This window comes from Amaranthus tricolor, chromosome 16, assembly GCF_026212465.1.
Source record: "Amaranthus tricolor cultivar Red isolate AtriRed21 chromosome 16, ASM2621246v1, whole genome shotgun sequence".
Classification (NCBI taxonomy): domain Eukaryota; kingdom Viridiplantae; phylum Streptophyta; class Magnoliopsida; order Caryophyllales; family Amaranthaceae; genus Amaranthus; species Amaranthus tricolor.
In genome coordinates, this window is record NC_080062.1 from 11387395 (window position 1) to 11399894 (window position 12500).

Sequence of the window (12500 nt, forward strand, 5' to 3'; positions counted from 1 at the left end):
TATTTTTATTTTTAACCATTTCATTGCAGAATTTAAGAAGTTTAAAAAGAAATAAGCAATGAGAGAACGCGTGAAAAAAATGTCAAAATAAAGAGATTAAAAGTTAAGAGCTTTTTATTAAGTTTCTAGTTTTTTTTTTTTTTTTTTTTTTTTTTTGCATATGAGATAATTCAATGAGCAAGAAACATTAAGTTATGCCATGAATTATCATGAACAAGTAAGTAGTGCAACAACATCACATTGTAACAAAATGAAAAACACATTGAAAAATTAATTACTTTGATTACAACTTAATTGTTCATAACTGCAAAAACTAACGGATTGTTTGATTGTTTCACAATTTAACAAAAACAAACACTAATTTTTTAAATAAGTTTCTTAGTAACAAAAAACCCACAAAACTAAAAAAACTAAAAATTTACTCCCTCCTATTCAGCTTATGTGTCCCATTTCCTTTTATGGTCAAGTCACCTTAATTGTCCCATTTCTATTTTTGGTATGAGTTTTTGACTTTTATGCCCTTAGTAACTTTATCCTATTTTCAATTATACCCTCCATTACCCATACTAATTTTCCTCCCTTACATTAAAAAATCCATAATACCACTCTATTTCCTACCCTTAGGTCCCACTTTTGACTCTCCTTAAAATTCATAAAATGTCAAATGGCACTCTGATGCGTATATGGGATGATTGCTTCAAGAACACGAAGAACTCAACCAAGAACCGATGTTAAGATCAAACTACACACAATGACACACACAAGATACTCCTTCTGTTCTGAACAGCGAACAAGAAGGCTGGCCAGAACAACTCCAAGAAGTGGTCCTTTGGCTGTGGATAGAGACAAATAACCCGCACTGAATTGATTGGCCTCTTCCTCACACTCCAATTGAAAGGCACTCTTTCAATCTTTGTGGAATTAACCCGGAAATTCACTTTGCTTTCACTCATAAAGGACTCTCACGGAAGGTAATTGAACAACAATTACTTGAATGAAAAGTATTTGATTAATCTGAACTTAACTATTACAAGGGATTAGGCCTCTTATTTATAGAGCTATGAGACGTTCTACAAGAGCTAAGCCTAAGCCAAACCACAATAACGGCTAAAAGTAATACGTGGCTAATATGTACACGTTTTAAAAAACATAAATCAGAAAAAGAATGCTTGATTCATGCTGCTGTACTATCCGTTGAACACCCGACCTTAAGCATCAATTCTTGGTGTCTTACTATGATCGTAAGGAGGCACTTAAGGTGTTGATGGAAAGTCCCATGTATAGAGATTCCAAAAATACCCTTGGTGTATCCTAGGATGCTCAGGTTGACTCCGTGGAAGGGCTCAAAGGTCTGCTGCTCAGCAGGTGATGGCTGGCAGTTCTGGATCAGCCATTATCAAATATCAGGCGAACACATGACCTTGGCGTTAATCTTCTGGGCTCTGTGAGGGCTCTCCGTGCTAACTATGAGTCTTGGCTTTTTCTTCCATGTCCAAAGATGCCATCCCTTGAGTTTCCATGTTGATACGTGCACGAGACCAGGCGTTCTATTGTGCACAAGGTAGGCTGGTCGTCAGATGGCTGCTCTGTTTTCTGCTAACCAGAATGTATGTCTTTGTCTGGCTTGAGTGTTGCTGTGAGGTTTCTCATTGATTCCTCTTGGCTTTGCCATGCTTGGATACACATGTTTGGTCTAGCTTGGGACTGTCCTTCCTTAATTGTCACGTCCAAATCAGCAAGGTCAGCGGGTAAGTCAGTGAGCATCCAATCAGTAGGTTGCTCAGCCATGTATCCTCCTTGGTTTGTCTTGGCTTGGCTTATCTTGACTTGTGGGCTATCCATATTTGGATCATTCCCTCCTTCTTTAAACAGAATTATCCTCAATTCTGCGTTGCTCTCATGCTGTTTGAAGTCATCTAAGTTGAAAGCCTTCGACATACCATAGGTGTCCAGGAGGTCCAAATGCATCCAAGTAAAAGTCCCTTCCTGCAGTTCCCTTGGCTTGTTGTCATTTTCTCCTTTGGTACTGCACTGTTCCTCTTCTATTACGATTTGCTTTTTGTGTTCGTTTTATGGTTGCAGCACCTTTATAGTCCTTTGTTCAGCATTTGTAAAGTACCTGCAAACAGGATGAATGTCAGCAATTGTGTCTTCTATGAAATAAAAACCACTTACATCGCCGCATGTAATTGAACTGTCTTGGTGCAGCTTGTTCAATTCCGTATCATTATTAGTCATAGGTTTGAACAACTCCAGGTCTACTACTGCATCTTCGAATGTTTTTAATGCTTCGGTTTACTGTTTGACTTGTTCCTCACTAATCCTTGTAGTGAACAGATTTTCCTTCTTTAATCCAACATCATCAATAGGTATAGTTTTAATCAACTCAGTGTCTAATGCTTCATCCCCTACTGATTTCAAGGTTTTGGATTGCTGTTGGGCTTGGTTCTCACTAATCTCTTTAGTGAACATATGCACGAATTCCTTCCCCTTCTGAATTTCTTTGCAATGTTCACTCTGGTTCAGAACATAGCTTGTTTTCTTGTCTTCTATGAATTGAAAATCACAGTATGTAGATGGGTTTTTCTGAGGTAGTTTGTTTATCTCATTATTAGTAACAATCACGGGTTTAATCAACTCAACATCTAATGCCTTATCTTCTAATAATGTCAAGGTTTTGTGTTGTTGCTGGATTAGGCTCTGATTACTTTTTTTAGTGAACAGATGCACAGAGTCTTTCTCATTCTGAATTCCCTTGTAGCAGTTATTTTTATTCAGGTCATGGCTTACTTTCTTCTGTTTTGTAGGAGTAGAAATGGTCTTATATGGAGGTAGGGGTGTAAGATCCTTTAGTTTGCTCTCACGTTGAATAAATTTGGTTACTGCGGATGAGGGCACGTATTTCTTCCTGAGGTGTTTCTTCAGTTTAGCCCAAGTGTTAATCTTCTCCCTGTTCTCCCTCCTTCTTTGCCTTTGCACTCCCTCAAGCCATATAGCAGCTAATTTGTTTAACTTGATTTTGGCTAGTTTGTATTGCTGTTTTTCAGAGGTTTCGTTGAATTCAAAGTACCTCTCTAATCCAGCCTCCCATTCCAAATAATCCTCAGGGTCGTATGTTGTTCCCCCAAAATTAGCAACATCTAATCTAAGTGTTTTATTCTCTGTGGTTCTTTCGTGATTGCGTGTGTGTACTATCCTTTCCCGTTGGTTCATGTCAATTTTAGTCACTGTATGTGCGAGTTGTTGGATGGCAAGGGTCATCTCAGCAAATCTTTCATCCAAATTCATGATATTCTCAGAGCCACAATTCAAGAATCCTCAAACAGTAATTTTTCAGAAACGAAGATGAATGTACAAACAATAACAAACGCAGTAGGAAAGCAACTAATACATTCTGTCAGTAATCAAGAAATGCAAAAATTTTTGGCTACACCATCAATATGCACTCACTGTTAGTTTCCAAGGACAAGCGTACTGAACTGAATTTTCCTTACAGCAATAGATCATGCAATGACTTAGATGTGCAGGTAAAATCAAGAACACAGCAGGAAAGCAAATTCCACTTGTTAGCAGTAGCAAGAAACGCAAATTACTCAGAGGTTTCAGCAATATGTTTTTACTGTTAATGTTCAAAAACAAGCACAAATAATTTGACACTTTCTAACAGCAGCAAATAATGTGATGTCTTAATTGTAAAATAGTACCAAGGCAATATGCAGATGAATGTACACTTCCTGACAGCAACAAATGAAGCAAGAATTCAAGTGCACAGCAGTAATAAGAATACAGTACAGCTGATGGTTATCTTCTGATAGCAGCAAAGGAAACTAATTTTTTAGATGCTCAATTAAGATGCACAACAATGAATTTATTCTTTCTGAATCAGCAGGTAAGGTGATGATTCCAGATGCACAAGTCAGGAGCACAGCACAGATGGGTTGAATGTCTTCTGACAGCAGTAAGAGGAAAGCACACAGAAACTTAGAGTTCAGATTCTTTGAAATTTTACACCAAGATCTCCTAATTAGAATCAATGTTAACCAAACACACAGAAAATAGAGCAAATTTATCACACTGTCAGTAAATTCTTACAGATTTCAGGGCAAATGAATGACTGATTTTCTTCAGATTTTGCTTCTAAATTGTTTCATGCAATGACTATAATGAATTACAAACTTACACATGAATTCAAAGAACAACCTATTGTAATTAACATTTTTCAGACAATACAGAAGAATACCAATTGATACCAATTGATGCACATACAATGATGATGATGCAAGTATGATGATGGTTAATGAATATGAAGAATATGAAGCAAGTATGAGATGAATATGATGTTTGGCAATGCAAAATTAAAACCTAAACAAAAATAAAACAATCTAATGCGCTCAATTATCTATAGAGAATCAAATGCAGCAAACAATGAGTAAACTTCAGCTCCACAATAAATCAGAAACTTGGTATAGAAAGATTCAATACCTTCTGTCAACAATAAGGATTCAACAAGTAATACTTGGATTTTAGAATTGTTACCCCAAAATCTTTTGATTATGATCAAATTTAGCCAATCATACAGGAAGTAGAACAAATTTGTTGCAAACAAATTAATGTTCAAAGATTTCTCATTGAATGAAAATGAATGACTGCTGGTTTGTTCTTCAATCTTTTGTTTTCTGAATTTCTTTATGCAATGATTATTAAGCAATGTAATATCATGGATTACAAATTTCGTACATGAATTTAGAGAATAGCCTAATGATATTAAGTGTTTCAGATAACTAATGCAGCAACAAATGTAAACCCTAGTTTTTCTCAAAGAGTTTTCGCAAATCAGAATGTTACAATCAATCTTCTTCAAACGAATGTGATATCCAATGATATATACACAAATCTATCTAATTCCTAACAGCTATAATATCCACAACAATCAGAGAATCGAAGTACAAGAATCAAAATCGAATTTGACAATTTCTTCAGCGAAAACTCAATGTTCGAATAGTTAAATCGCTATTGTCATCTAATTTCAACAAACATTCACTTAGGACGTTCAAGAATTGAATGTAAATGAATTAATTGAAAAAATTTGATATGTATAGTGACCCAGAACAGAATTTCAGAAATCAATTTGATGCACAATCATTCATTCAACAATCAGATTTTCAGAATTTTTTCATTCCACAACCAAATGCGTATAATGATCAAATATATTCTGTAATCCTTGATTGTAAACGAATTATTAACAAAGAGAAATTGGAACGTACCTGTATTGGCGAAATTGAAACAAAAATCGCACTATACCTTTCTCTCTGATCACTCCTTCTCAGAATGTGAAAAATGGCTTGTTACTTGACTTTATTAATACCCCCTTGTCCTTGTCCCTTCTCAGAACTTAAGCTCTGATACCACGTTGATGCGTATATGGGATGATTGCTTCAAGAACACGAAGAACTCAACCAAGAGCCGATGTTAAGATCAAACTACACACAATGACACACACAAGATACTCCTTCTGTTCTAAACAGCGAACAAGAAGGCTGGCCAGAACAACTCCAAGAAGTGGTCCTTTGGCCGTGGATAGAGACAAATAACCCGCACTGAATTGATTGGCCTCTTCCTCACACTCCAATTGAAAGGCACTCTTTCAATCTTTGTGGAATTAACCCGGAAATTCACTTTGCTTTCACTCACAAAGGACTCTCACGGAAGGTAATTGAACAACAATTACTTGAATGAAAAGTATTTGATTAATCTGAACTTAACTATTACAAGGGATTAGGCCTCTTATTTATAGAGCTATGAGACCTTCTACAAGAGCTAAGCCTAAGCCAAACCATAATAATGGCTAAAAGTAACACGTGGCTAATATGTACACGTTTTAAAAAACATAAATCAGAATAAGAATGCTTGATTCATGCTGCTGTACTATCCGTTGAACACCCGACCTTTAGCATCAATTCTTGGTGTCTTACCGTGATCGTAAGGAGGCACTTAAGGTGTTGATGGAAAGTCCCATGTATAGAGATTCCAAAAATACCCTTGGTGTATCCTAGGATGCTCAGGTTGACTCCGTGGAAGGGCTCGAAGGTCTGCTGCTCAGCAGGTGATGGCTGGCAGTTCTGGATCAGCAATTATCAAATATCAGGCGAACACAAGACCTTGGCGTGAATCTTCCGGGCTCTGTGAGGGCTCTCCGTGCTAACTCTGAGTCTTGTCTTTTTCTTCCATGTCCAAAGATGCCATCCCTTGAGTTTCCATGTTGATACGTGCACGAGGCCAGGCGTTCTATTGTGCGCAAGGTAGGCTGGTCGTCAGATGGCTGCTCTGTTGTCTGCTGACCAGAATGCATGTCTTTGTCTGGCTTGAGTGTTGCTGTGAGGTTTCTCATTGATTCCTCTTGGCTTTGTTATGCTTGGATACTCATGTTTGGTCTAGCTTGGGACTGTCCTTCCTTAATTATCACGTCCAAATCAGCAAGGTCAGCGGGTAAGTCAGTGAGCATCCAATCAGTAGGTTGCTCAGCCATGTATCCTCCTTGGTTTGTCTTGGCTTGGCTTATCTTGACTTGTGGGCTATCCATATTTGGATCAGACTCCTAAGGTGAATAGGAAGGAGTATGTTGATTGGCTTCATTATCTTGTAAGTTGAATAGTAATGTGCAAAATTTCTACAAATCAAAAAATACAATCACAAAAGTAAAGAAATTGAAGTAATAGAATGCATTATGACCAGAAACCCAAAAAAATTGCAATCAATTAAAACACACAAATAAACATTAGAATCAAGCAAAAAACAAATATAAAAAAAAGTTTAACCAAGTTTTTTAGAGAAAAGAATTTAACCTTGCTTAGTTTTCCATGTGAAATTAATCTTTAATTTCTTCGACAATCTCTTTTTTTTTTTTTTTTTGCCATAGACAACAACTTAAATTAGAGAATCAATATTAAATAGTTCAAATGAGAAATTAAGAAGATGAGACTTTGAATGATGAAAGGCAAGATTTTTAATTAAACCAAAATATACAAAAAAAAGACAACTCAAAATAGCATAAATGAGTCTAGTTCAAGTTTGATTAGTAGATTAGTGGAATAAATGAAGATTTGACACCTTACCAGTAGATTAGATGAATTAATGTTGCATTTAAGTGATGATTAAGTTGTACAGTAAATGATACCTTTCATGAACAATGAGAGAGTGAATGAGAGTGGAGGGATATAAAACAAAGGGGAAAGTTGTTACTTAAGTGAAGTATGTCATGTGCCTCTCATTACGAAGTCTTTTGAAAACAAAAATATCACATAAGGTATTTTTTAGCAAAAGTTAGAATATGTAAGTTTTTTTTGCAAAAGGTGTTATAGATTATATAGTTTTTTGTAATTATTCCTAATGTTAATTAAGAACTTATTTTTCATCATACTCTCTTGAGAAACTTACTTTTCAAGGTACGATCCACATAGGATGGACTGTAAGAAATTCTTTTTAGCTTCTTTTACCAAATCACCATATGAGATAGCGATTTAGTTTGTATTTCAAATCAAATCGCTTTCTTAGATGACAATTTGTCATAGGCAATATGTTTTTAAAAAAATTAAAGAAAAGTAAGACGTCATTTCAGATGTTGGTTAGGTAAGTATACATATTAATTTAGTATTATTACCAAATAATCATCTCAAATGGCGGTGTGCTCTTTTATAGATATTTATTGTACAAGAAGTAAGTATCAATATTAAAAAAACAAATAAAATAAAAAAGTATGCCAGACAAATCGTCAAATCGCATCCCCGGTGGAGGTTTGATTATTAACAATTTTTTTAAAAAGAGAAAATTAGTCAAACCAAATCGATACCTAAAATAGCAATTTGGTCTGACATACTTAAAAAAAAAAGATTCGTCCACCATGGACGGTATCACGGTACCATGCGAAATTTGGATTGAAAACATTTTTTACTCTATTGAAAACCTAAAACAATATGAAGTGTAACAAATTGACAAATACAAGAAAATAAAGTTAACAATTTAATAATTTTCTCCCTCCCTCACCCTGCTCTCAAATTTTTTAGAAATTTATATGAAATTCAAGCATTCTTACTATACAAATGTATGCATTAGTCTCTCCATCTTATTATATTTAGAAATGCTTGATATTATGAAGAGTATTTAAAATGGAGAGAATCAAACTTCATAACAATTGCATTAGAAATCCCTAATTAGCACTGAGGTATACTTTTTTCTACTTATAATTAGTATTAAAATTGCTTTAGGATGAAAAGAATCTTAGTTTGATTAATATATTGATGCATTAAGAATAGCAAATTTTGGTATCCAAAAAAGGGAATTTCTGTTTCTCATTGTAATTGTGGTGACTGACGAGTGTTGTTGAATGGTAGGTAGCCAAACATAAAAAATGTAAAACAGAACCACAGCATCTTACAGTTAATTAAGAGTGCAATATGTTCAAATAACAGAAGATATTCCCACATAAGTCAACTGCTCCTCAAATTAACCAAAAAACATACATTTGAGCAACAGCATAAGAGGGAACAAGTCAAAAAGAAGAGGGTAAAGCCAGATAAGATTAGAACAGCCCACTTCCAAAAAATAACATGGACCTGATCCCCATCCCTATATCAACAAGCAGCTTTTAATAAAAACAGCCACTGTTAACACTATCCAGCTTTACTATACCATATGTTTGTTACACTATACACTGGTATTAATATCTAAAAAAACAGCTCCACCGAAGTTATGTGAAATACGAATTGATGTATAACCTCACACCAATATCACATGGACCATCCTCTCCGCCAACGGCATGGAGTACAACAGGAACTGCAGTCAAAACACGAACAGTGAGGGGGAAAACAGCAGGTTCAACATCTGATTCTATGTTAAAAGGACTACAAATTACAGCCACTTCTTCTAGCGGCTTGAGTTTACCAGGGCTCCCTCTCCGTTGGAAGCGCTTATTAATCTTGTTATTGGTAGTATGTTCATAGCTGAGTATGAGTGTGGACGTCGCCTCAAGCCATTCTGTCTTTAAGCCATCAACGTCATCATAATATATGCGCTTTTCAATCTACAACAAAAGACAAAATTATGAGAAGGAGAAATCACCTCAATTTTTGTTTCAAGTGAAGCTAAAAAAACAATACATACCGCAAACTTCTGCACATATATGGACATAAACCTTGGACCTACACCCAAAACCCTTGCGTCCGACACCAAAATCTGCAAAATAAGCCAAGGTAAAACCAAGTTATACACTCAATGAAAACACTAATTCCATGACCCTAACTCTCATGATTAATAGTTTCTAGAAACCAATTTGTACAAGCCTTACTCCTTTACATGTTTTATTGAACACTTCTCTTAAATGATTAAATTTAAGAAATTCATTTGCACGTGGAAACTGATACCATATGATTTTTACATATCAAAACCACTAGACAAGATAGAACTCATAAAACTTTGGATATAAGATAAAAACTGAAATTTAGCGTATATTAGAAGTTTTTGAGTTGATAACACAGCCAGACAAAGATTTGGTGGAAGGAGATCCTAAAAAGATTATTGAATTTAAATTTCACTAAAACCAATAACTTTGCAACAAGCTCCACACCTCAAAGTATAAAACTAACAAGCATTGTCATACAGAAAAAATTATATACCTCTTTATTCCTCAGCAAGACCCACATGAACAGTTTATCAACAGCATCCTTGACATACCGACTTGCCAATTTTTTCTGATTGCAATAAGAGGCCACAACCATAAGTGTCTCCTTGCTTGGTACCCCATGCTTCAATGCAGAAGAGGAAAATTCAAGCTGAGCTTTTACAGATTGGAATGCAAGAGCATCAAATTTAATTCCAGTGAAGCATCTAAATTTGCCTGCCTGATTGAGTCCATCTTCTGTGCTTTGGTGTTTCATATACACCTGCTCTGCCTCTATAGCAGCACTTAATGTCCGATGTACTACTATGTCAGGATATCGACGCAAAGGAGAAGTGAAATGAGTGTAAAGAGGAACTGCTAGTGCATAATGACCCCATTCATCCTCAGGCACCATAGAGTCTCCAGTACAGAAGTATTTTGCTAGCTGCATTGGCCTAGTAGCATAATTGACAAGTATCTCATAAACTACTGAATCTTCCTTGAATATCTCCTTCATCTTCTCCAGTGACCTATTCAAGCTACCAGATGACGAAACATCCAATTCTAACCCGTGTTTGCTGCAAAAAACTTCAAACTCCCTGAGCTTTCGAATATTGGGCTCAGGATGCCTCCGCAACAGAGCACGGTCTGGAAAAGCTCTAGATATAATCTCTGCAGCAGTACTATTTGCCAGAAGCATAAACTCCTCTACCAAAAAATGGGAGTCTTTGCGCTCACAGAGTACGCTATCATATGGATATCCAAACTCATCCAGTAAGAAGGAAACCTTGGCATTGTCAAGTCGTAAAGCACCATTAAGAAATCTTTTGTCCTTCAAAACTTTAGATATCTCATTAAGACTTCTTATTGACTGGAAAACATCATGCCAACTAAAATGGCCATAAAGATGAGGAAAGCCTCTTGTTTCAATATCCAAACTGTCTACACCAATTTGGCCATCAATTATGTCCTGTGCATGCTCATAAGACAGCTTGCAACAAGATTTTATCACCGTACGGCCAACCCATCTATCTAAGACATCACCAGATACACTCAAGTTCCAAAAGATGGAAAATGCAAGCCTATCTACTCCAGGTGTAACTGAACCCAATTTCTCCGAAAGCAAAGGAGGCAACATGGGCAATTTACTTCTCAACATATAGACACTGGTAGAGCGATCACATGCTTCCACATCCAAGGGTGTACCTGGTTGAACAAAATAAGACACATCGGCAATGTGAACTCCAACTCTGTAAACATCATTTGAAATCCTTTCAACTGACAGAGCATCATCTAGGTCAGTGGCCATGGAAGGATCAATCGTAAATACACAAAGATTTCTAATGTCTTCTCGATATAGCAACTCTGTTGTTGGGACCTGCCATGAATCATCTGGTAGGCAAGATAGCAATTCAGCAGGAAAATCGTAACAACAAATTGCATTTTCAAACAGTATTGACTTGATACGTGGCTCTAACTCTCCCCCTTTCCCAAAAATATGTAAGACACAAGCTTGTGGAAGTAAATTATCTTCTGTCCAATTTTGGATCCGTGCAGCAACAAGTTCTCTATCTATTGATGCATCACCATCATCCAACCTTCTCTTAATATTAGTCGGCAATACTCCCACAGGGACAATCATCTTAGGCAATTTTAGGTCAGTTGGTATTAACTGAATGTAATTGCAATTGGATGGAGGCGATGAAATTGTGTTTTTTCTGTTCTCTTTTCGGCAGTCCTCCGTGTTATAAAGCAAACACTTTGCATTCAGAAAACCCACAACAGTTCCCCTACGAGGGGAGGGTTCAATAATTGCGATAACTCTACCAGTTGGTCTTTTAGATGGGGAGGAAACAACTGCATGATACAATTTCTCAATGGAATCTAGAACCTCATTCTCTCCATGAGGGCAACCTTCCCCTGAAAGACCAAACATTGTAGAGGGATGATTATTAGAATAACTGTAGATAATCCCACAACCATTCTCTTCAACATGTGGAAAATTTGAGATATGAGGGGAACCAGATTCTGCAGAGTGTACAGCTTTTCCTTTGGAACTGTCATGAGTAATCCCAGAGCAAATGGTAGGCTCACGATCATCCACAAGAGACAAACAGCTGCCAGACCCCAAAGAACCTTTCATCTTACTCCATAACAGAGGAGGATCAACCTTAACTGCAACAACATCTCCTTCAACCTGCATGATACCCAACCTTCATTATTCATTATGTACGCGATCAACAGCAACATAACACAATTTTGTACTACTCATCAAGGAGACACAAACAATGACTGAATATATGCAACAATGCGTTATAGAAAATTCACAATCTGATACAAGATTAACCTGAATAGGATATCAACAAAATCAACAACATTCCATTACCCTAAATAGCACCCACCTAGAGTGGGTTAGGTTTGCGGGGTCAGATAACAGATTCTTAATCTTGTTAGTACTAATCCAAAATCAACCATTTCACTATTGTTCACTATAATCCAAAACCAAACAACTGTAAATCTTTAGTCCAATCGGAATAAGTAAAAAAAATGATGCACCATGATTAACACAAGAAAGTTACAAGGAAAACGTGAATCATCTTGAATACTATCCCACATACTATGACTTCCAATATTAGGAATAATAGCTTTGTTCTTAATGAGTATTTGTTATGTTCTATATATATATATATATATATATACATATATATATATATATACATATATATATATATACATATATATATATATACATATATATATATATACATATATATATATATATATATATATATATATATATATATACACAAATACACATACATATATATATATACATATACACAGATAT

General features: G+C 35.8%; 2 protein-coding genes across 6 annotated transcripts in view; both read right to left on the reverse strand.

The window, feature by feature from the left end:
• Positions 1-2118: 2118 nt before the first annotated feature.
• Positions 2119-7232, reverse strand: LOC130802668 (uncharacterized). 2 transcript variants are annotated; one of them, XM_057666679.1, is made up of 2 exons: positions 7113-7232; positions 2119-6667 (listed from the first exon to the last, which is right to left on the reverse strand). In XM_057666679.1, the coding sequence occupies exon 2, from the start codon at positions 3286-3288 to the stop codon at positions 2296-2298; it is 993 nt and encodes a 330-aa protein (XP_057522662.1). In that variant the 5' UTR covers positions 3289-6667; positions 7113-7232; the 3' UTR covers positions 2119-2295. The 2 variants fall into 2 exon arrangements, with proteins under 2 accessions (XP_057522662.1, XP_057522661.1); XM_057666678.1 differs by lacking the exon at positions 7113-7232 and adding an exon at positions 6843-7107.
• A 970-nt stretch (positions 7233-8202) lies between these two features.
• LOC130802703 (DIS3-like exonuclease 2) overlaps positions 8203-12500 on the reverse strand; it is a 7924-nt gene continuing 3626 nt past the window's right edge. The window contains exons 5-9 of one of the 4 annotated variants that reach the window (XM_057666739.1): positions 11675-11849; positions 9669-11572; positions 9157-9228; positions 8938-9076; positions 8203-8829 (exon numbers count right to left, since the gene is read on the reverse strand). In XM_057666739.1, coding sequence (XP_057522722.1) covers positions 8744-8829; positions 8938-9076; positions 9157-9228; positions 9669-11572; positions 11675-11849 — 2376 coding nt within the window. In that variant the 3' untranslated portion in view covers positions 8203-8743. Of the gene's footprint in view, positions 9077-9156; positions 9229-9668; positions 11850-12500 lie in introns of all 4 variants that reach the window. The other 3 variants (XM_057666738.1, XM_057666737.1, XM_057666736.1) reach the window with 3 other exon arrangements.